General features: G+C 37.7%; 1 protein-coding gene across 3 annotated transcripts in view; it reads right to left on the reverse strand.

Annotated features, from left to right (window-relative positions):
• Positions 1-23,377, reverse strand: part of LOC114161216 (protein FAM19A5) — a 165,424-nt gene that overhangs the window by 51,822 nt on the left and 90,225 nt on the right. For all 3 annotated transcript variants that reach the window (XR_003598960.1, XR_003598961.1, XM_028044388.1), the window contains exon 2: positions 19,942-20,091. Coding sequence is in view for 1 of the 3 variants with exons in the window: in XM_028044388.1 (XP_027900189.1) it covers positions 19,942-20,091 (150 nt within the window). In the remaining 2 variants the exon portion in view is untranslated. The remainder of the gene's footprint in view (positions 1-19,941; positions 20,092-23,377) is intronic.

Genomic DNA, 23,377 nt, shown 5'->3' on the forward strand with positions numbered 1-23,377 from the left:
GACTGATTACAGTCAGGTGTGTAGACTCGAGACATACTTTGTCCATCATATTGTCCTGTTGGACAACATGATGTCTGCTAAAAGATCTCCAAAAGCAACTCATCATCCATCCATCCATCCATCCATTTTCTGTTCACCCTTGTCCCTAACGGGGTCGGGAGGGTTGCCGGTGCCTATCTCCAGTTAGCAACTCATTATGCTACAGAAATTCAAGAACAGATGAGGCCAAAGCCTTTGTCACCAAGGTGAGCATTCTGTGCACTGTATTTCATAAAAAGAGCAACATATTGAAATCCAATTCAGTTTATTGGTTGTTCTTTTTTTTTTTTAAAAGTACATCCATCCCTTTTTTCTTCTGGAATAAAACAGTTTGGTTAAGACTCTTGATGTGAAAACTGAGTTAAATGTAGAGCCACTGAAGGACAGACTTGAAATCATTATTGAAAGGACTCGATTTGGAAGAAAAAAAATGAATACATGGATATACAGAACCACTAAATGTAACCACTGAAGGTCAAAATACTGGAGATATCAGATTAAGAATGCACCTCTGCTTGTAAAACAAAGTGCGGCTTCAATTATTTAGAAAAGCAGTATTCCACTCAAACAAGTAAACTAAGCGGGAAAGCAATTTACTAGACACCATTGATTTAATAGCTTATTTGTGTTTTCTACAGCAACCTTGCGGACACTATGCAACTGGAACGGGAGAAAAACAAAGATTTTTAAGTAACACTTTACGTTCTGGTTACGGAGACGGCAGAATCTGCTGCATTTCTACATCATGACACCTTGACACGTACCTACAAATACCTCTGCGTTCTTCGCTCCCACAGCGGTTTATTAATACAGAAGGACACTTTGGAAGCTAACTTAATCAGAGGAAGTGAGTCGGGAAATGAAAGGCCACAAAAAAAAAAAGAAGAAGAAAGAGAGCGAGTGTCTTGTGGAGACGATAGGGGAAAAAAACTGTAAAGAGAGAAGGTGAAAGAATTCACCACATTAGTCCACCCATGATTTATTTCCCCCTCTAGGTGAAGGAGACACCATTTGTATTCATTTCCCCTTCTTTTTATCCCAGATTCATCTTGCCTTCACATGCTTGTCACCGCAACGCTAATGTTATTTTGGCCATGTGATGTTCCATAACTGGCTCTTATAAAAATTGTCCCCTTGCGACAGCGGAGGATGGCACATGTGGAGCAGTGGAGGTGTTCTCCCTTAACTTCATTCATCAGTTTTTCCTTCATTTTTTCCCCCCTTTGAACAGCGAGATTAACAACTTCCTCAGGACAGGAGGGTGTGAAGGGTGGAGATAATGATGTCCATCCTACTGAGAGGCACTAGCGTCTACTGTATGTCGCTCTGCTAGCTTTTATCGGTGTGCATGCTTAACAAGATAGGTTTCCCTTTTTCCCCCTCTCATTTTTTAAACTTTCCATGACAAGGTGAACCCGAGGTGCTCCAACCCAAGGACAAAGACAGCCGTGACCATGAGCTTACTTGCAGGGCTTTGCAGAACAATTAGATGAGAGTGAAGGGTGACTGCAGTCAGGTTTCAGGACGGTACACACACATGAACGTAGGACCATCTTGGAGTCCAGGGAAAAGTAAGTAGATCCACATGATGCATTTGAAATTTATTTGCTCTATCAGATTAGCTAAGTTGAATATGTATTGAATCTTTGATTGTGTGTTCAGCATTGAATTTTTAGGTTCAGGTTTGACCAAATTATTTTTAGATTTTGATCAAGGTTAGTTGTCTTCACAATTCCCAAACAAGAATCCAACCCTTAATCTATCACAGAAAGGAAATCTACAAATAAGATACCAACAATCACGCTTGTGTACGCGGTGCTCACATCCTTTCCCTTACTTTCTGCTATGCTACAGCTATTAGCTAGCCTAATAGCTTGTGTGAATGTGTAACTAATTCACATGGTCACCCAACAGTTTTTCTGTAATGGTAAGTTTTGTTTCTCTGCCATTAGCACAATGAGCAGCACATACACAAGCTTGATTGATAGCTCTAAGACCCTCCTCATGGCTCTGATTGGATGTTTCTGACTGGGAGCGGACAGAAACGTGTATGTTTCCATACACATGAAGTATAACCACACGAAAAGGGCAGAGGAGCTTGATTTATTCACAGATTAAATGTCATACAGTCAGAACGGAGTGCGACAGTTTTAACAATTAAAATACTTGTAAAATACTTATTGTTTATAAAAGTTAAATACTCCAGCTTTAAGGAGCTGTTCCTTTAGCAAAGTTACAAGTTTATAAAACAGAGGATACTAGAGACATGAATCTTCTCAAGGCAACTAAGATCTATGTTCACCTTCGAGGTCTTTAGTCTCCAGCAGTTTAAAGGCAAATCTTCATGAAGGGCTTAGACTTCATGAGTCTTACAGAAAACTCCTTTGAAGAGCAAACGACACTACTTTTCTTTCCCACACACCAAATTTTTGCAGTGTTAAATCAACACTTAAAGATAGAAATTTAACATGGTGCCCAAGTCTATTTGGTCCTTAGTAGAACTGGTGTTAATTTAACTCTTTCTACTCAATCTGTTGTTGAAATAACAGTAAAATTTACCGTGTACTACTTTTGCTGCTTCGATTGAACGGCACTCTGGGCGGTGAGTCATATCACCCTATTTAAGAATTGTCACAAGATGGACTTTATGATTAGGCAGTCAAATTTTTTCATTGAGGAGCTACTCTCGTCAACAATGCAATGTTTTCATTAGCCGCAACGCAACAATGTTTTAATTAATATCTAGGAGTGTCGAGCTATTTTATTTTTAGTGCTTAAAACTATAACAACACACAGGGACAGCCACTCCCCGAGGGCCAGACATGAAAGCAAGCAATAGAAAACTCCTCTGTAGCGCAACTATAATGATTCCTTTTTATGAGTGCTCATGCTACTCCTTGATGCAACGGCACCCACAGCATAGAACCATATTACCAAATTTAGATCTGGCCGTTGCATTTCTATATTAAGGAGTTACTCTTTTTACAAAGCTAAAAATGTACAGCACCAGTGTAAGCGAGACATTACATCATTAGCAACTAAGCTTTAGATCAAATTAAGATTAAAGCAACACGGTTTGAAGGAAACAACCAAATTCTCCTGCTGAATCAATTTTTTTTGTTGTCATCATCTTCCTCACCAAGTCCTTGTCATCAGCTGGTGCATCCATCCAGCCGAGTGCACCCAGCTGCAATGCAATTACAGGTGGGTGTCGGAACGGTACACAACAGCGAAACGCATACATTATTAAATGAACCCGTGTTTCTGATGAAATTGCTAAGCCAGCCAATAAAAGGTAAATTACCAAAGACAAAACGGTGCAGAGAATAAGAGCGCGGGGGAGAGAAAGAGAGAAAGGCCTCCCGAAAATTGCATTGCATTAATGAACATCATCATTTCTGAAAATGGAGAGGAAACATAGAGTTGCACCTATCAGGCCAAGACAGAGTGAGGATACGCAAGCGTGAGATGGAACACAACATTGACTACCTAATTATGCATTTTATCATTTCAGTCACAATGGAGTGCCTCCCTTCTTTAGTTGCCCAGTGTGCCCGTGCAGCTGTTCCTCCGCCGCTTTAATGAGGAAGATAAAGAATAATCACAACCGTGTTATATTTACATCCACTGACCAACCAAATTACTTCCTGCTGCAGCGCCACGTGCAAGCAGATATTTTTCCAATCACGCCAAGGCTATACAGTCAAGGTTCCCTCTTATTAGAAGCAACTAAAACACAAAATGCATAAAAGCAATTTATTTCATCTCGTTTTCGTCCATCATTAGGGCTTATGTGTGCTGAAAATGAGCCAACGTGAGCTTAATGGGATCATACAAGGCAGTGGGTAATTGCTTTCACTCTGATGCTGCTTGTGTTTGGACAACATAAAGGCTGGCTCAAATGACCTCCCAATCCTCCTGCTCATGTTGACTTTCTCCACAACATCCCCAGCATTCCAACCGAGTGCAGACTTTTGACTCCACACTGAGGTGTACTATAGAGCCATGCTGAAGCACTCGCACGCCTTGAATCTTTTCATATGTTGTCTCTTTAAAACTCCAAAATTTGCTGCATTTGACAAGCTGCGTTTCCACTGACCATATCATTTTTCAATTTGACATTTTGAAAATAGATTTGCTTAATTGAACACAATTTTGAAAAAAAAAAAATCATTCTATAAAATGTTTTGAGGCTGGGATACGGTGGTTTTTCGGCTGTATAGAAATTAGCAATGGAAACACTTTTCAGCATCACACAAGTCAAATTTATATATATATAAAAATTAACTGTATTTCAGACAAATACCAGAATTGTCTTAGACATTTACAGGCAGAGTAGTTTGCCTGTTCCTCCTGTTAAGAAAAATTATTATTTTCTGGTGCTTAATACAGTTAATCTTACGACATGTGTAAAGGTATAGCCAACACTCTTATTTGGAACAGTTTTCTGTTGAGCATTTGGGAATTCAGCTGAATAAGCAGGCCGAAGCAGGGCCCTTTGCCTCCCCCACACACAGAGCAATAAAATTTACATTCCGATAGGGATCTGCCCGTACCAGACAGAGATGAACACGAAGTGGTCCGCCCTTTTACTTAGACAAAAACCAGACACCTTTGCCATAATGAGGGGAGTTTCCAAGTTTTTCTGAGTCCCTGAGGGAGTTTCTAATTGGTCAAAGAACGGAACGCCTTGACTGCATATATTAAATAGGGAAACACCTATTTGGTATAAAATTACGTACACGGAGCACGCCGAGAGAGAGAGCGGCCGCTATTTTTGCCTTTTTTGTCTGTGTTTTATGTTCGTTTGTCTTCCCCTTGTGTGTCTTTATTCTTATGAGAAAAATGCATATCTCTGTTCCTCTGCAGCTTTGTTGTTCATTGCTTTGTATGAGATTAAACTCTGTGATCTGTGACGTCAACACGCTTTGTTGTTGTTTCGTTTTAGCAGCACGCCGTCGCTGCACGTCGCCCACGGAGAACGTCACTCGCCAAGGACTCGGGAGATTAAAAGAGGAAAGAGCCAAAACTTTTTGTCCAAAGCTAGCATTAAATGATCCTCTTTTTTAATACTCCTTGCAAAATAGACCAAGCTCAGTTAGTTTGGGTAAAGTGTTTTCTAACATCTGTTTTCAAGTCTTGTTAAAAATTTTGATTGGATTCAATTCTGGACTTAATTAGGCCTTTCAAATACGTTGATTTAAACCAATCACTGCAAAAACACAAAATCTTAAGTATTTTTGTCTAGTTTCTAGACCGAAATAAAACACAATTGAAATAAGACAAAACTAGTTAAAGAACTTTTCTGTAACATATGAAATCTTCATATTAGTTCTACTGGCAAATTTGTTCACTTATAACATGGGGAAATAATCTCCCTGTGGAACTATTCGTTCTTATCAAAATCCACGAATGACTGACTTGTAAAAAGCAAATATGTCTTGCAGAAAAGTTCTGTTTAAGCTAGTTTTGTCTTATTTAAAGCGTATAAGGAGATTTTAACTAGAAAATAGACAAAATACTTGGCAAAATTTTGTGTTTTTGCCTTATTCTATTCTGGTTCTGGTCAGGTTTGAGGTTGTTGGCCAACTCCAGCAGGCTTCCCATCCAGGACTGCCCAACATTTGGCTCCATCCAACTTCCCACAACATGAGGATGCCTCTGCCATGTTTAACCATGGTAGTAAAAAGGGTTCTTTTTACCCCAATTTCGTATATTTTCTTTCCATTTCACAATTATGTGCTGGTCCATACAACAATTCAAATAAAAATACATTAAAGTTTGTGGTTTTGAACAAAACGTGGAAAGTTAAAGGAGTATGGGGAACTTTATCACTCTGTTGGTGCCCAACACACCAAAGCATGCATCCAACCAACCGGCACCGCAGTCATCCGATCATCTCTGGCTCTTAAAACAGAAAAGAACAAAAGACTACCAGTAATCACATGAAAGGAAGATAAGTGGGAGCATGAGTGTGGAGATGTACACCGCGGGGCTCTGACACCCATCATATGGAATCAGCACCTCATGAGTAATGGGGGTTAAAAAGAGAAAAGCGGCTCCTGGCTCACGGTGCCAGATGGGCTCGCGTGTGTGTTGGATCGGAGCTGGGAAGTGAGTGAGTGAATGAGTGAGTGAACACTCGCAGCCCCGTCTTGGCAGTTGCCTCCGTCAGCGGCAGAAATCAAATGGCACGCGGGGCTCGAGAGTTGATTGGCCCGCCTCATCTGAGCCTCCATCAGGAGTTGGCAGGAAAAGGCGGCTTTGCGATCCAAAATGCTAACATGCTTCACAAAGGTTGTCACTGACTGACGTTTTGACAAATACAGAAAATTACTTTAAAGAAAGCTGTCTTTCTACGTATGGTATCTCAATGTTTGCCAGAAGGGAACATTTTTACATCTGTGCGAGGCACTAAGAGATTGTAGCACTTTCAAAAATTCTTGATGGCGTCTGAACGACTTGGGGATGACAATGTGACATCCCCGAGGTGAGCTGGGGAAGAAAACATGGGGAAATTGTGCACAAAGTACAGCAACTGCTGCTTTCTTTTTCTGTAAATTGGCTTCACCTTCACTAAAACAGATTCACATTCAATGTAAAAAGTCTAAAATACTTTAATAACAAGGATGCACTAGTACTACGGATATAAACACATAATTCACATAGTATTCACTGTGTTATCAATCAATTTTCAGGCCTCTTGTAAGATAACACTAACCGTTACCTTCCTATTCAGGTCATGCAGTCGTCATATAAAAGGTTTATCTTCGAACATATTTCACATAGTTATTACTGGTCCATCCTGTGCTGTGTTATGAGATTGCTCCAGGAAAACTGTCAATGTAAATGGTTTTCATTTCTCACATTCCAGTGTAGTCACATACAGGCACCTGAGATAAAAACCAAACGACCCTTTATGCTAATTTGATAAAGATATGTGCAGGTATGTGAATCATGCAGACAAAGTGCCAAGGCAAATGGTGGTTTGAGATAATTTTTTGGAGGATAATTTTGAGCAAAGCTCTAGCAAATAAAAATAAAGAAATGATAGTATTTCATCAGAATGTTCAAATCATAAAATGATTTGTTTTTCTGTAGCTAAAGCAAAAATGATCTTTTCTACTGCAGTACTGTTTTATCTATAACATTTATTTCTTATTTTGATACATATATTTAAGTTTAAGTAATATTTCCAACTGTTTATTACAAAAAATATCAATTTCAAGTTGTAGATTTCATAGAAGGGACACGAGTATAACAAAATATTTCCGGTAGCGAATTAAGAGAAATGTTGCGAGTCGGTTTCAAAATACGGGTAACAGGTGGCGCCTCACTGGTTTTCACACCATGACGGTCAGTTTCTTTTTCTTTTCATACCATGACTATTTCCAGACAGTTTTTTAATTTCTTGTAACATAAGTACAGCAGCCATCTTTCAGTCAGTTAAACAGGTAGACGAGGAGCACTGCTTCATTTCTGAAAAAAAACAAAGTCTTTTTGGTACTTTCTCTGGCATCTCAGAGGATTTGAAACCGCAGGACGTGCTTGATGGAAATTTAAGCAAAAATTGCAACTTTGAAACCTTTGTATCAAAAACTAGCTCATCACATAAGCCAACTCACATAAATGTGCACTTTTGGAATAAATACGTTATAATGATTATCAAACAAATAGTCAGTTTTGTTTTTCATCCATAAGTCATATGCATTACTCTCAACAAAAAGGGAACAACCCCTGAACCCCCTGGTCCACATATATTAAGTTACATGCGTTAAATATTATCTTTTAATTTTTTTCTTATTTATGCTGTGTCCTCATGAAACACTTTCGAATTTATATCTCTGGAATAGAGCCAGATACATTTTGTGACGAATGTGGGCATAATGGACTTTGAATTTCATCACGACATTTGTGCTACTATTTTGATAATGATAAAAATGATAAACTATTACGCAAGACCATCAATTCCCAAAACACCACAATAAAAGAAAAAAAACAACTTGTGTAAAAGCGCACGTTGGGTCAGTCTAACACAGTGGGACTGCGCACAGCATAAAAAAACTCCTGGGTTCCAAATGACACTCTCATAAGATGGGTAATGTGCAATTTTAATCACTAAAACACCACTACAGCGTCCTCTAACTTCACCTAATAATTAAAAACATTTTGAGGAAAAACAATAATACATTTCCTTTAATCTATTTTATACCTACTCAAGTTCAATAATTTCTATTAATTCTAACTCGTGTTTTTATATAAATGATACACAAATGTGCTGTTATTTATTCCATTCCTTTGGTCAGTATTGATGGCAAGGATATCCCTACATTTGCTTTATCTTCATCTACAGTTAAGCTTTTTGATTACCAACACTGTTGTGTTTCTTGATGGTTACATAACCAGCGTTCTCACACTTACGAGACTTAACAGGAAGCATAATTTCTGTCAGATGGATGATTTATCTGTTCCTCGGTCACTGTGTCTCCGTGCCGGTTCTGTCTCCCCGACTCGCTTGACACCTTCCTCCTGCTGTAAATCGTAGCCCGGGCCCCGCGTGGGTCCATCGAAGCGGTAATTCTTCATTAATTGCTCACTGCCCGTAGCCTGACGAACAGGCTTACCCTCTCGGACATGCGTGTACGCCAGAGGAGGGAGGGGGGGGACGTTTCCCTTCCAATTATCAAAGGTGAGGCTTCGGTGGAGAGAGCGCGAGCCGTCAACCGAGACGGTGCCCGAGAGCAGACCTGTGGGAGACGCCGAGGACGGGCAGACAGCATTTAGGAAGGAAGGCATGCAGTCATAACTGCTGCCGGATGGCGCTGATGCCGAGGGAGGCGGAGGACATATAAAGAGGAAGTGAAGACATAAAAGACGTAGAGGTGAAGAGTTGTAGAAAATGGGGGTCAGAGGGGTGAGAGTTTGCCTTTTTCAATATTTTCACACATGCTTATTTATTTTACTGCCGTGCTTGTAGGAGTTTCCTGTCTGTACAGTTTATTTCTGTCTGCGGTGCAGTAGGTGGCAGGAGAAGGCCATCAGGATAATTGGAAGCAGTGAGACCTGGTGCTTACCTTCTAGAAATGCCTCATTTCTGACTCCACACCAACAATAATAAACCAGACAAGTATCCTTTCTCCAAATTTTTTTGACTTTTTATTTATTTTGTTACCAAATTTTGTCACACCTCAATAACTCTTGTTTGGATTTAGGTCTGGGATTTGACTAGGTCATTCTAACAGATTTTTCTTCTGGAAGTTCAACCAGTGTTACCGACAAGGAAATGTATCATGAAAAAACAGACGTGTACAAAACAAAACACAAATAAACAAATTTCAAATTACAATGACAACCACACAATTTATAGATATGGAGTGAGAGTAAATAAGTTTGTCTTCTTCCTACTCCTTTTTGAGCTAAATGTATTGTTGTTTATATCCAAATATGGTATTATATGAAACATTAACTGGTTGACATTGTCTTGTCCTTACTGTATGTACAGTATATATACATACAGAGAGAGAGAGTATATTTGGATGTATAGATATATTCTTTGTTGTTTTCTTACTTGTTAAGGGGTGTAGTATGTGCTTTCCTTTTCTAAACCAAAATAACCTTCATTTACACTGCAAAAACTAACCCCTCATTTTTTTGTCTCGTTTCTAGTCTAAATATGATACTACACTTGAAATAAGATAAAACTAACAAGTAGCATTTAAGCAAAATATAGGTTCTTGTCTTAAGTCAACAATTCCTTAGTATTCTTTAAAATAAGCACTAGTTCCACTAGTTGATTTTTTTCACTTTTAACATAAATGAAAAAATCTTCCAGTAGAACTCACTTTTCTTTAAATCAAAAATTAATATCAATATTGATATGAAGTTTTTGAAGTGCAGTCTCAGTATTTTTCTAGTAACATAATGTTAATATAAACTTTAAATTTTAAACATGTAACAGTGGAAATGGAACACATTTTAAATGTCCAAAATAAGTAAACAAAACAACTGAAACAACAAATAAAATGGAAAACTGAAGTATCTGTAAGCAAAACTGACTTTCAAAAAAAGACGCTAGTTGAGACTAATGAACCAAACCACCTACAATAATCAACCAGACAAGTTGTCATCCAGTCTTTGGTAGAAAGAGAAATGAGGACAACAATCACGCAAACAAACATGATGCTGCCACATCCCGATTTAATACACACTGATTTATGATCGTGTTGAGTTGAAATGTGAAAATTTACCTCTCACTCTTTAACTTCGACATTGTAGTGTTACATTAAAAGAAAGCATTTCATGGTTTATACTTTTGTTACATCTGTATTCTGTGAGGACCTTGTGAAAGAAAAAAAATAAATAAATAAAGATGGCGGACAGGTTCGTTCCTGCAGATTTATAAAGCTGCGGTGTCCGGAGGAGTCCGATGGGCTGAAGTGATTGGCGCTCTGGCCTTGCTAAGAATCGTACTTTATGAAGAGCTCTGCAATACTTCAGTGCAATTGCCTGATGGCTCATTTGACATCAGACAAAGCACACGAAGACAATCTACTGAGGCAACATCCCTCTTCATGAACTCTCACTACAGAGTGGGTCTTCAGCAGAGCCATTACTGAACAAATCAGCACAGAGCTAAGCAAAAAAAGGACTTGTAATTCCTTTGTTTTTTTTTTCTTTCTACTGGATAACATTCCCTGTTGCTGGGGAAATATCAAAAGTATAATCTGCAATATAAGGGCTAAAGAAAGGATAGATCACGTTACTAAAAATTTCATGGTAAGTGTTTGGGGCATAGCTAATATGACTGCTTTATTATATCCACTGATGCGTATCAAGCACTTCAAGAGAACTTCAGTGGCCACTTTCTCATTCCGCGTCCATTAATAAAACGCAACATACACAACAATGGCGCGCCGAAGCCCTCTGACGTTATCAACGTCTCGGCTCTTTGGAACACCTGGGCGCACTTCATCACATTACGGCTGCAAATTTATGAATGCAGAGGCTTCAGTGCAGACAGGATGCATGGATAATGCAGTTTTATTAACAGAGAGCGTAACCGCTTTGCCTGAAAGCATTATGGCATCTGTGTGAGCTATAGAGCTGCATCAACGGGGATGTTAAATATTTACTGTTAGTGTGGCAGAGATTAATTATTTCAAGGCGCGCTTTAATGGAGAAGAGTAATCTTCATGACTTTTTGCTCCAAGACCTGGTAGTAAAAGAAAATTGAAAAAAATCTAATGGGAAAAACTAAGAAATTAAAGCATGTAGTTGATTTTTTTTTTTCTGATTGCATGTCAGATGTTTTTTTTTTCCCAGCACATTTGAAACTGTGACATTAAATTTATGTATACAGTCACAACATTAAAATCGGCCTATTTTTTTCTTTTTGTTTGGATAACAACAAAAAAAGGCAGCTTATTAATATCTCGAAAGCTTAAATAATTCCTGAGGAGGAAGCTCAAACCATCTCTTCCAATGCACAGAGCTGAAGTCATAGTCACAGTTTAAAACTGAATCTATAAACTGTTTGCATCTTCCTTTACAAACAGTCATGTATTTTATTATAGTCGAGTGCAAGTTGGGATATTAAAGACCTTTTAAAATGAATATTGTTAAAATAGCTAAACAAAAATATCTGTTGCTATGGAGAGAAATGATTTGTATAGAAACCAAAACTAAAATACAATATATGGAGGATTGGATGTTTACTAAAAGAGGCATTTGCAATGTCGAGACAAAACAATGAGCGGCAAAGAAGCCAAAGTAAAGAGAATTGTTGAAAAATCTTTAGAAAACCTGGAGAACTCTAGATTAAGACTACTTTAAAGAAAAACAGAAAATCTGACTCATTAGAAGGATAAAGATATGTTTTAAAACACAAAGCATTGAGATCCGTGTAGCTTTCCTACAAAAGATTCAGCTCAGAAATGAGCCACACACTTCCTCTTGAGAGCACTGTAGCAAAAATCTTTATACTTACTCACTAATTGTTTTGTTTTGTTGCTAATAAATGCTTTTACTACATCTTTCTGAGTCACCATTTATTAATAATAATGAAAAACAACAGGTTAGTTTCTCAGTTTTTTTTTTCTTTCAAGAAACTGTGAAAAATGGATTTGACTTATTGAGGAATTCAGCAGGGAAGAAGCCACAAAGCAACATAATGCAAGGTTAATGGATGTGAAACTCACCGTAACTCTCGCCACCTTATAAAAGCCAGAGCACAACACTTTGCATTATTTTTATGCTAATGGGCACCTCTTGTCAGCCTTTTTTCACCCCATGGGGAAAACAGAAGCTTTCTTTGTGTTATTATTATTATTATATTTTTTTTTGCTCGTCGCACAGCAAAACACAAATTCAGTATTCGTGTGTGAGCTCGGAAAAACTCACAAAGAGGCGTTTTGATTCTGGTCCCTCTGGAGAGAAAGCCGTACAACAATATTTTCAATAGATTTACATTATTCAGTAACGGGGAAAAAAAGTAAAATATTACAGAAAGAAATGCGCGGTGTTGGGAGTTTCTGTTTTACATGATGTAAAACAGTGGAAGTTGCTTTAGTTTTTAAGCAATAAGCCTGATTTAAATATTAAAAGGAAGGAAAATTACAATTCCTAAGTGTATAAATCATTACTTCTAACTGTAAATAAAGTATTCTCTATCTTGTGAATTGAAATGTGAAATGCAATTCTATACATTTTTTTCATCCATTTTTTCGGTGCATGAAATATTACATACCTGAATTTAAATGGAAGGTATTTCAAAAACACAAAACTGTGTGAAACAGAATGTTTCAAAAACTGGCAAAAATATATATTTTCTAAAATTATAATCAAAATCAGGACCTGTGAAAGTGTTTGTGCCCTTTGAATGTTTCTTATTGGTATATGAAGGCATCATGCTTTTCTTCAAGAATGTAATCAAAGCTAATGCAAAGCTGGACGGAGCTAAATAAACCTGTAAGATGTTACAACAGACTTAAAAATGCGAGTTCATTCTGAAGATAGGACACAGAATTTTAGTTAGAGGCACCATAAAAAAGCTTACTTGTTTTAGATAGAAAAATAAATGAAACTCTTGTGTTGTAGTTCCTTCTACTTCGTAATTAAAATCAACTTTATGTTCATCCAAGTTGTTCCAACGGTACAATACGCGAAGACGTTCACAAGACGGAACGCTAACAGGGGAACCTGATTACAGGGACCATTTTATCCTGCGCGCGATTGGTATATAAAAAGCAGCATGTGACAAGTGACCCCGCTCCAGTTAGGAGGCTACAGCCTGTAAACCAGCACACCCAAGGAGAAGCATCCCACCTCGGGCTGCGGTCCCCATCTGCCTGCCCTCGCGCCCCGTGACAAGGCCACAGCCCATGGTCATCAGTCTTAAGTCGGTGGAGTGTGTGTTTGTGTGTGTTGGGGGGATGTGTGTGTGTGCGTATGTTAGGGTGCATGTGAGGAAACGAAAACAAATTCCAAAAGGGAAGAAAAGGCAGTGGCAGAATGACCTTACAAATGTGTGGCCCTGTAAAATGCTACAAACTTGCTAACCTTTCTTCAAAACTTTTCTTTTTTTTAATCAAAAAAGCTTAATTTTCTGTGGATTATTCAGATTTAAACAGATTCAGTGGAAAGATTTTCAAAAGATTAGTAGTATATCAAAAACTCTCAACTAAAATGAGGACGCATTGACTTGTATGCAAGTATTTTGAGGGTAATATTTAAAGGGATGGTATGTGTTGTCCAAGCACAAAGTGAGATTTTAGATCTAGTAATTATGTTAACTTCAGTTGTTAAAAAATTTCAATATATATCAAATATTACTTAAAAGAATTTTTACTTTGTAATTTACTGCCTATAAATTGGGCCTCTGTCTCTTTAAAAAAATTGCTCTTTCTCAAATTCCACCTTCAGAAAGTCATCACAACATCACTCCTCTATTAACCCTTTAACAATGGTTTTACCAGCATGGTACTGAAAAGCAGGTCCTATAATGAGCTCAGCAGGTGCACAGTTCCACCAGGTGTTTGCTAATTGTGGCTGGCTAGTCTGAAGGAGCTGACTGAAGGAGTCATGGGGGAAGATGTGCTCTATAAGGCTTGGAAACTGCAGCTCTGAAGAAGAGCTGCATCTCGAAGGCGGGTCTAGTTCCATCAAGGCGTTTTCCACAGTTGAATGGTTGCCACGAGAGATGAAAGGATTTCTAAAATATGCATGAAAGAATCCAAGCAACACTCCAGGTGTGTTTTGGGTGAGGGAATAACAAAAATTTACCTCAACACTGAAGGTGTGCCAGATTGGTTGCATGCCTGTGTTTTTTCCTGTTATTGTTACCATTTTCTCCAGTTTGTTCAATGAGAGTACCAACAAATATTAAGAAATTTGAAAATATGACTAAATGGAGTTACTCTGTGCAGCGTATTATAAATGGAAATGTTTTTCATACGTTATGTTTGTTCAGCTATAGTTGCTGTTACAAGGTCACAGCCAAACAGTTACTTAAACTTTAAGTAATAAATAGTTCATATCACATTTGTCGCATTTATTGTTATCAGAAAAGAACCACAAAATAACGTGATAAGACTTTAAGTCCAGACCGCCTATGCCTAGCAGTACATTCATTTTAGTAGTAGCAGGGTTAACTTTACTTTTCAGTCTTAAATTGAACTGAATTTTGTTTTAGCATCTCATCATACGGTATCCCTACCTCAACAACAATCACACAGACCAGGAGTCTGCTCCTAATGTGACTGTCGTCCCAGCAGCCCACTCAAGTAGGTGATTCTACTCCCGCCTAATACTCTCTCTCGGTCTCTTAACCTCCTAATACGAATCAAGATCAGCTCTTTAGAAACTCGTCAAGTAAAGATGTAAAAGGGCTCGAGAGTATGAAATAGTAGTTACCAGAAAATGTACTTTTAGAAACTAGATTGCAATACAGGACATGAATGGGTAGGGGCATGGAAGACATACAATCGGAGAGAAAACAGGGGACCACAGGAATGAGTGTCTGTGTAACAGGAAGAATAGATAAAGGAAGACAAGAGAGGGAAAGAGAAAGGGATAGACACAGAAAATGAAAGAGCACTTTATTCCACAGAGCTGCAGTTCTTAGGGGATTTCTTTTCTTTTTTTTCTCTTATATCCTGAGCTAGTTCCCTTATCGTGTTGACGACTTATCTCCCATTTTCTCCTCCTCAAGGCAATAAACAGACACAAAGGAGCTAGAGGGGTAGGAAATGCACAACAACAAAAGAGCGACTCTTCGGCACTCCCTCTGTTTTCATTATCAGGTGCGGTGTGAGACTTTTGATGGAGCTCCGGATTATCCTCCGTGTGCTGGATGACCGACGCGAACGGCATCTGAAGCATGAAGGACACCGATCATGTCAGCCAAGGCGAAGGCACATTACAACTGTGAGCAGACCTCAAGGACTCCAGCAGATTAAAACTGATTGAAATTCCATTTGTGGCATTTGACGCAGGTTTATTTATTTATTTTTCCTTCCCCCGTCAGGTTCCTCTCTCCTCCCCGCAGTTTAAATGCCCACCACTGTGAGCCGAGCCTGCCCTCCGAATAAACAAATGAGATTGCATTTGTGGAGGCAGCCGACTCCACGTTGCATAGCAATGATATCAAGCTGTGGGATTTTGTAATATCAACCAAAACAAATGAGTGTGTGTGTATCAACTCTAACGTATTAAAATGGCACACACAAGTCCACGGACTCTCAAAATAAAAGACCAAATTCCGACAAGAGCGGAACTTATGGAGATACAACTACAGAGCAGCATGTTGGGCTAGAATGTATTGAATTTCCACTGTAAGCAGATGATAGTAGGCTTTCAATGTGTGATAATGCCAGAGTTTTAAGAGTGACTTCAAAAATATTGCGACCTAAACCATTTGAATTTAACCTTAAATGCCAAAAACAAACATAGGATTCAGTAGATTTGCTTCCATTTTTGCAATCACAGTATTTCCACAAAATAAGAATCTCAAATAAAATCACATGTGAATAAGCTTGTTCACGTGATAAATTATTAAAAAACACGCCATGCGTGTTTATTAATACTACTACTTCCTGTCATCTTCTGAGTGGTTTGTGCCAGCGGCAACATCTGGTTGTTGATTGTGTGACACATAAAAAGTTTCCATTGTGGTTTTACAAAAGGAACCATTTTCGATACGACCACGAAAACAACCTCATCCTAGGCTAGCACTAAAACTTATGGGAAAACGAGATTTTTCAAAATTGGTATGTTTCCATTAAGCCAATTTCTTTTCAAAATGTCAAATTGAACAATTATCTAGTCAATGGAAATGCAACTAGTAATAAAGCGTAACAGGAAATGCTGCTGATGTGTGGACAACCAAGTGTATTCCACGATTCAATAAGTTATACATCCATCTTAGCCGAAAGAATCCAAAGTAGTTCCAAGGACTTTATCAGTCTTTGGTATCTTTGAGGTTTGTACTTTGACTTGACCATTGCAACAACATTTTCTTTTGCCATGTTGTGCATTTGTTGTTGTGCTTGGGGATCATTGTTCTGTTGATTCATTGGCTGTCAGACAGATGATTTCACCTTTGACTTTAAAAACATTCTGTACTTAAACAAATGTGAAAAATACCATCTGTAGGCAGTTAGCCTGAGAAGAGATATGAACTTCACCTTTTAAGACTATTTCCAGTCTTTCAAAGAGTGGATAACCTTAAACGATCAAACTAGATTGCTAAATGTTTACCTCTAAAAAATAATGTTGAAAATTCAGCAGTTTAGAAATATTCTTTTATCGTTTCACAGTTGAACTGTCACCAAAAATGGCTTCTATAATGTCACTGCTGATATTGATATTGCATTAGCATACATTATATGCTCTAAACCAGCTAACTGGCCAAACTGAATAACACTTGTTAATTTATAATTATTCTCTTTTTCAGGCTAATTTTATTTATAGTTAAAGAACTTTGCACATCTCAGTTTTGGTTTTTCAGTGACAGAGTGAAAAGTCTAATGTGTTGCCATTTTTGCTTTTTCTGTATTTTTTTTTTATTATTAATATTTTAAATGTTTCATAATAAAAGCAGCTAAACATTCAATTCAACCAGAGAGAGAGAGAGAAATTACACAATTTAAATTTCCAATTACTGCTCTCTGAGAGAAATTGGAATTGACTAAAATTAGATTCGGCATCTCTAATACACAGAGTAAACATTTTGCAATATGCAGCATAAAACATAAAAATGCCTTCTACTGAAAGCAAGCTTAGTCAGATAACTACAATATTAACAATGCCATTATTTGTTAAAAAGTTTCCTGTACAAAGCAATTATTTCTGACATACAATTTGTAATGAAAATCCAGACATAAATTTGCAACAGTGGTACACTGGCTGGGAGGAAGTGATGGACATTTAGAGGGAAAAGCTTTTGGTGTCAGAATCAGCATAAATTACTTTGACGTATTTTATTTAACTCAATCTATCTGAATGTGACTAGTATGCCCGGAGCCAGTCATGTCTATCACCTCTATGACGCCCAACTCATAAATACTACTTGACACTATTTTGAAGCAATAGAAAGAAAGTAAAGTGAGTAACAGTAATTGCATGTGTATTTTATGTAGAGATGCACTGATCCGATGTTCATATCTATATCGGCCGCGATATTGAAAATAAATTCCAGATTGTGTACACTGACAATCTCCCCAATCCACAAGGGCAGATCTATTCAGTTGAATTCTATGCTTTGTTATTAATTTTACATCATATTTAGAATTCCTAATTGCACTTTCTGAACCATTTTAAAGGTTTGTTGAAGTTCATTTTTACATGTTTCACCAAGGTGGTCAACCTATTGTTTTTGTCAGTTTTAGTTGCTTTATTTTTTTTTTTATTTTGGCTCCTAGTTCCACTGAACAAATCAAGGTTGTTTTTACATGTTTGGCCAAGTTTATGAATCTATTTGTGTATTTAAATGTCCTGTACTGGTGCAGAGTTATCAAATAAATTTGTAATTCAGTACATTTATGTCTGTGTTTATACTTTCCTGTATTGTATTAGTATCGGCCGATAATAAACCTCAGGTATCTGTATCGGTATCCAAATTGGAAAAAAAAAAAAAGTGTATTGGTGTATCTCTAAACTCTATGTGAATTTTATGCTGCTCAAACAGAAAGTAGTCATCTTTTCGTCTGTCTTCCATGCAAATTCCCCCCGCTTAGGCAAGAAGTACAGTGATGTGAGGCCAACTGCTCATGTAATAAGCGGGTAAGATCACTCAAACAGAGCGCCAAGGACAAAAAAACACTTTCAATTGGATGTACAACTGAGAAGTCACAGTTGAATAACAGCCAAAACAAGACATCTAAAGCTACAGCTCACTGCTGGTCCATCTTGGTAATAGAGGCATTTACTCTACCCTCACCTGAGCACACGACATCCCCTCCCACCCTGGGTAGAAGCCACATCACGAGAGAGTGACAGCCTATTTAAAAGGCAGTTGAAGTTGAGATTTTATAGGGTGTTGGAAAGTATTTTCTCCCTTATAGATTTCTTCTGATTTAGCTTTTGGGTAGAGTAGCCAAACATTGCCCTCAAGTAAAAGTAGCACAACTTCAACATATTTTTACTTCAGTAAAAGTAAGAAGTAGCTGTCCAAGAAATGATTAAAGTAAGAAAGCAGAACAACTCCAACATATTTTTACCCAAAGTTAAAAAGTAGCCACGCAAGAAATTATTCAAGTAAAAGTAAAATAGTAGTTGGTAAAAAGGCAACTCAAGTACTGAATAATATTTGAAAACTACATCACAAAATGGAACGAAATATAAAGTTATGCAGACATTTTGGTAAAGACCAATATGAAAATAATTTATGTAAGTAACATAATTACAAAATAACTAAAGTAGGCAAAAGAAACAAATTTCCAAATCAATTTCTTAAAACTTATGAATCTAAACAAAAACTGTGTGTATGTCTGGCGAATTTTTGGTTAGATCAATCTTGTTCTTCATTCAATGAAGTTATTCGCAGTGGGTAAAGTATCCAGGATTTTACTCAAGAATAGTAATACTTCATAATATAATGGCCAAAGTAAAAATACAGCGAAAATAAAAATACTCCTAAGAGTACTTTTTTTCCAAAAAGGTAAATTTTAATCACTTGATTTGAAGGTAGTCTAAAACTGAAATGTTTACATATTGCGGCTGTGCACATCAAGTAAGCCTACCAAAAGGAACCTTAAAATAGGGTCTTGCTTCAGAAGGACTTAAATTAGCCATTTTTCAAATCAGTATTCATCCCAGCTAGCCAATTGGATGGCTCATAAGAATGACAACAACAAGAATGAAGAGAATTATTTCCATCTGTGCAGAAACATATTATTACAGTAATGGTGTCACTATTCAAGGAAAAAATAAGCCCATCTGTTAGTGTGGGATTTTGAAACTCCCCTGAAGCGGCTTTAGCAAGTGACTCAGCTGTAAATAGATTTGGTGCAGGTCTTAGTAACATAAAGGCAGCCCTAGTGATCCACTTTGCTCCTACATTGTTGCAGGTTTATCCAACTAAACCCTAAACTAAATAAGTGGAAAAAAAGAGGCCAAACCTTACAGCAGCTGTGTGAAAAAGTGTTTACACAGTTGAACATTTGGATACGGCTTAGTTTTTACATGTAATCTCAACATGCTTCAAAGCCAACACATTTCTCCGCTCCAGTCAAACACGCCTCGGGAGTAGCATGCTCATGTTTGAGTAATTTTCACTCAAGTGAAACTACATGCTGCATGGAACTACTCAAACACTGAGTGGGCCCTTAAAACAAAGCAAGCAAAGCCAGAATCTCACCCCCGACCTTCTCCCCTCCACCCAACCAACCAACTCCTGGCTCCTACCGTCCACACAGGCAGGTCTGGCTCTTGTAGTTCCGGCGATCTGGCCCTTCTTACAGGCGCAGCGGGCCGTCTGCCTGGCGATGGTCCGTCGTGGTTGGCTGCTGTCCTTGTTCAACGTCACAATCTCACATGTCCCCGCTGCCAGCTGGCCTGGAAATGACATTGCACCACAGCATGGGAGGTCAGAGAGATGCAATCATAAACAGGACAGAATAAACTAGCCTGTTTACTCTGTTAAAACCTCCATTTTGATTCATGTGAGTCCAGGAAGCCCTGGTATTTACCTCCAACTCTACTACAGCTCAGGGAGAAAAGGCGGAAACTTCATAATCTTAAACAATCATAGAGAATGTTAGAAATCTCCACACCCTGGTTAAGTGTAATCTACATAGTATATTTTTTAACTTAAAATCGAACAAATCTCTAAAAGAAGTGTCCAAAAAAAGTCAATTAACCTCGTAGCCTCAGTGTGCAGAATAGGAATACAAGTCATCAATTAATGATTTAATCTAAAGTTGATAGTTCTTATTCTGTGACTAGCGATTAATTGATAAGTGGCCACTTTCCTTTAAGTTTTCTTTAGTATCAAAAGAACCAACCGTCTTTCCATTACATAAAGGGCTGCATTTCGAATATACTGAATTTAAAAAATATATATTTAAACTTTTTTGTGAAGCTGCGTTACATACTGACTGAATGAAAATAAAATTATGCTTTTCTCACATTATAAAACTTAAACAGATCCTCAAAAATCAACCGTGCTTATTAACCCTCTATGGCATGACTTCATTTTTGGGGGACAAAATATTTTTCTGTATTCTTTGAGCGCTTGGTGGTCCCTAATTACATATCAATCATACAAGTGGACCCTGACACCTCCCAGAACCAGATTTGGGTTTGTTGCCTCAGGGCAACTTTGTGCTACCAGGGGTCTGGAACACCAAGGTTTTCTACAGTGATTTTGAGAAATGAAATACAAATCAAACAAAAACTAAATTCACAAAAAAAACTTTTTTTTGACAAAAATAAATCAAACATGGTGCCAACTCACCGAATATAAAATAAACAACCAATGTTCATTAATGAATGCTACATTTAAGCAAATTACTAAAACGAGCATTTGTGTGTTTGTATACGTGTATGTTTGGCGGAGTTAGAATCACTAAGGATGTTGCCATCAGTATTTTCCCCTATTATATGTAAGACATCAGGAAGGAATTGCTCGTTGATGTGAAAAAGAGTGTATATCACATTTCTGGTACTTGATTATGGACATACCTGTGAATCACCATCTGTTTATCTATGGGTTGTAGCAACCAGATTCACATCAGTGACTATAGTTAGGGCTGCAGGTTCCTTTAAGAGTTTAGAATTCTGATTCTTTGGTAGAATTTGAGCCAAGCAAAGGACAACATTTCCACCAGCTCCCATGTCAGGTAGATTTGGTGGTTGCACGACTTGCCCTGTGTAGTTTTAAAGTTGTAAGGAACACTATCTGCACCAGCCATATGAAGTACCCTGCAGCCCCATATTTTTGGTTTTGGCAGGTATAGTCTTTGCCTGCCTTGGAATAGGGCCATTTATTCATTGATGACCAGCTTATCACCCTTTGGGACTGAAGTTAGTTTTGAGGATAAACAAACAATGAAATAATGGTTGTACAGCGGATCCTCATATTTTCATGGAGAATAACCCAACTTATGAACCATGCAATGTCCATGAAATGATCTTGCATCCATTGCTGTCATTAATAAAATTTAAAAAATTGGCTTCATAATTATTTTGTAATCAACTGCACATCAACGCACTACAATAATATTGTCTGAACAAAAGGGTCCCAACTGCATGTTGCCCTGACGCAACAAACAAAAAAAACACAGTTTTATCATATAAATTATATAAAAAAATTGTCTTGAAATGATCTACAATGCTTCTTTACATACTCACAGACATGAAAATATTTGTAGTTAGTTACCCAAAATTTAAACATGAAGAAAAGTTATCTATGACTTACAAGTAGGAGGCAAGGTGTAGCATGCAACACTCCTTCATAAAAAGGACTGCCCCTCTTCCCATACATACATGCATGCATAGATACATTCAGAAATAAATAAAATAAAGGAGCAACGTGAGGTACAGATATGTGGTTTGTTGCCTGAGGGCAACGCCATGCTATCCAGGGCCAATTTGTCAGCGTTTCCCTCTTTTTCCGTCATTACATTCTCACCTTCGCAGCACTTCGCTAATTTTTGGAATGAGAAGTTGACACCGCTCCGTCACGCAGCACGGCTGAAAGAGCGCTAATAAGGTGAAACGTAAATAGTTTCATGCCGAGTGTTTATATGTCAAGACAGAACAGCATAAAGAACGTCTTGTATCTCATACCGGACTCTTGTTTACGTCGTTTGTCTTTCCCGTTCTGGGACCCGCCGCCATCTTTAATTCTGCATTAACCGGTTCTGCTTAAGCTGTCAACTCAGCGGCGCCCTCTGCAGGATGGCGGTCAAACTACAACATTAAAAGAAGGTCAAAGAGGACGGCATCTGTTAAACTAATTTTTATTTAATAAATCATTAATCGACTATTAGTCGTAAATCAATCAATTGTTTGCTTCCTTAGTGCAGACTCATTAACTAATAATTAGATTAAGCCTCTTTTGATTACATTTTAGCACCAGCCATTAATTATAATAAATATGATGACCTTGATATAAAGTACAGCCTAGTTGGATTTTCTTGACTTTCAATTAGATAAAGAAACAGAGAGATTACAAATACTCAAAAGGATATCATTATAATAAAGATACCACTGTTGAACTGTGTTTTCCAGTCGTATGCATTAAGGAGATTAAAAGACAAAGAACAAGTTCAAACAACAATTCCATACCTAACTAAAATCTCCAGAACTTTGTAGAATGATGTTCAGAAACCCACAGAAACTTTGAGGCAGTATTCCTAAAGATAAGTCTGGCACAAATTCAGCACTGCACATAGCTGATTTTCTTCAAGTGAAGTGGGACAATTTGTCAAAGTGGGTGAAAACGTAAATAGTCAGTATGGATCCAAAATATTTAGTGGTTCGCCAGTCAGCTAAAGTTTGAGGGAATTCCCTTTTCAGTTTCAAAGTGAGTCCATGCTTACATTCACGTTAACATAAAGACAAATTAATATGAACATTTTTTAAAAATGAAAGAACAATAGTTTAGCCACTGTGCTGAACTAAATTTGATGACAAAAACACTGTGGGCTCGGTTACCTGTATCTATTCATTATGGAAATACCTCACTTCTTCCGGGAGAGAGTAGAGATTTTTTTAAAACAATAATGTTTTTGAAAATAAGAGACTCTGTTAAATGAATGTGAACTCTGCCACAAAAAAAATAGGAGAATTATTCATTTTAAAAACAACTAGTTTAGGGAACCACATCATGTATGGG

Source organism: Xiphophorus couchianus, chromosome 17 (genome assembly GCF_001444195.1).
Source record: "Xiphophorus couchianus chromosome 17, X_couchianus-1.0, whole genome shotgun sequence".
In the NCBI taxonomy this organism is placed as follows: Eukaryota; Metazoa; Chordata; class Actinopteri; order Cyprinodontiformes; family Poeciliidae; genus Xiphophorus; species Xiphophorus couchianus.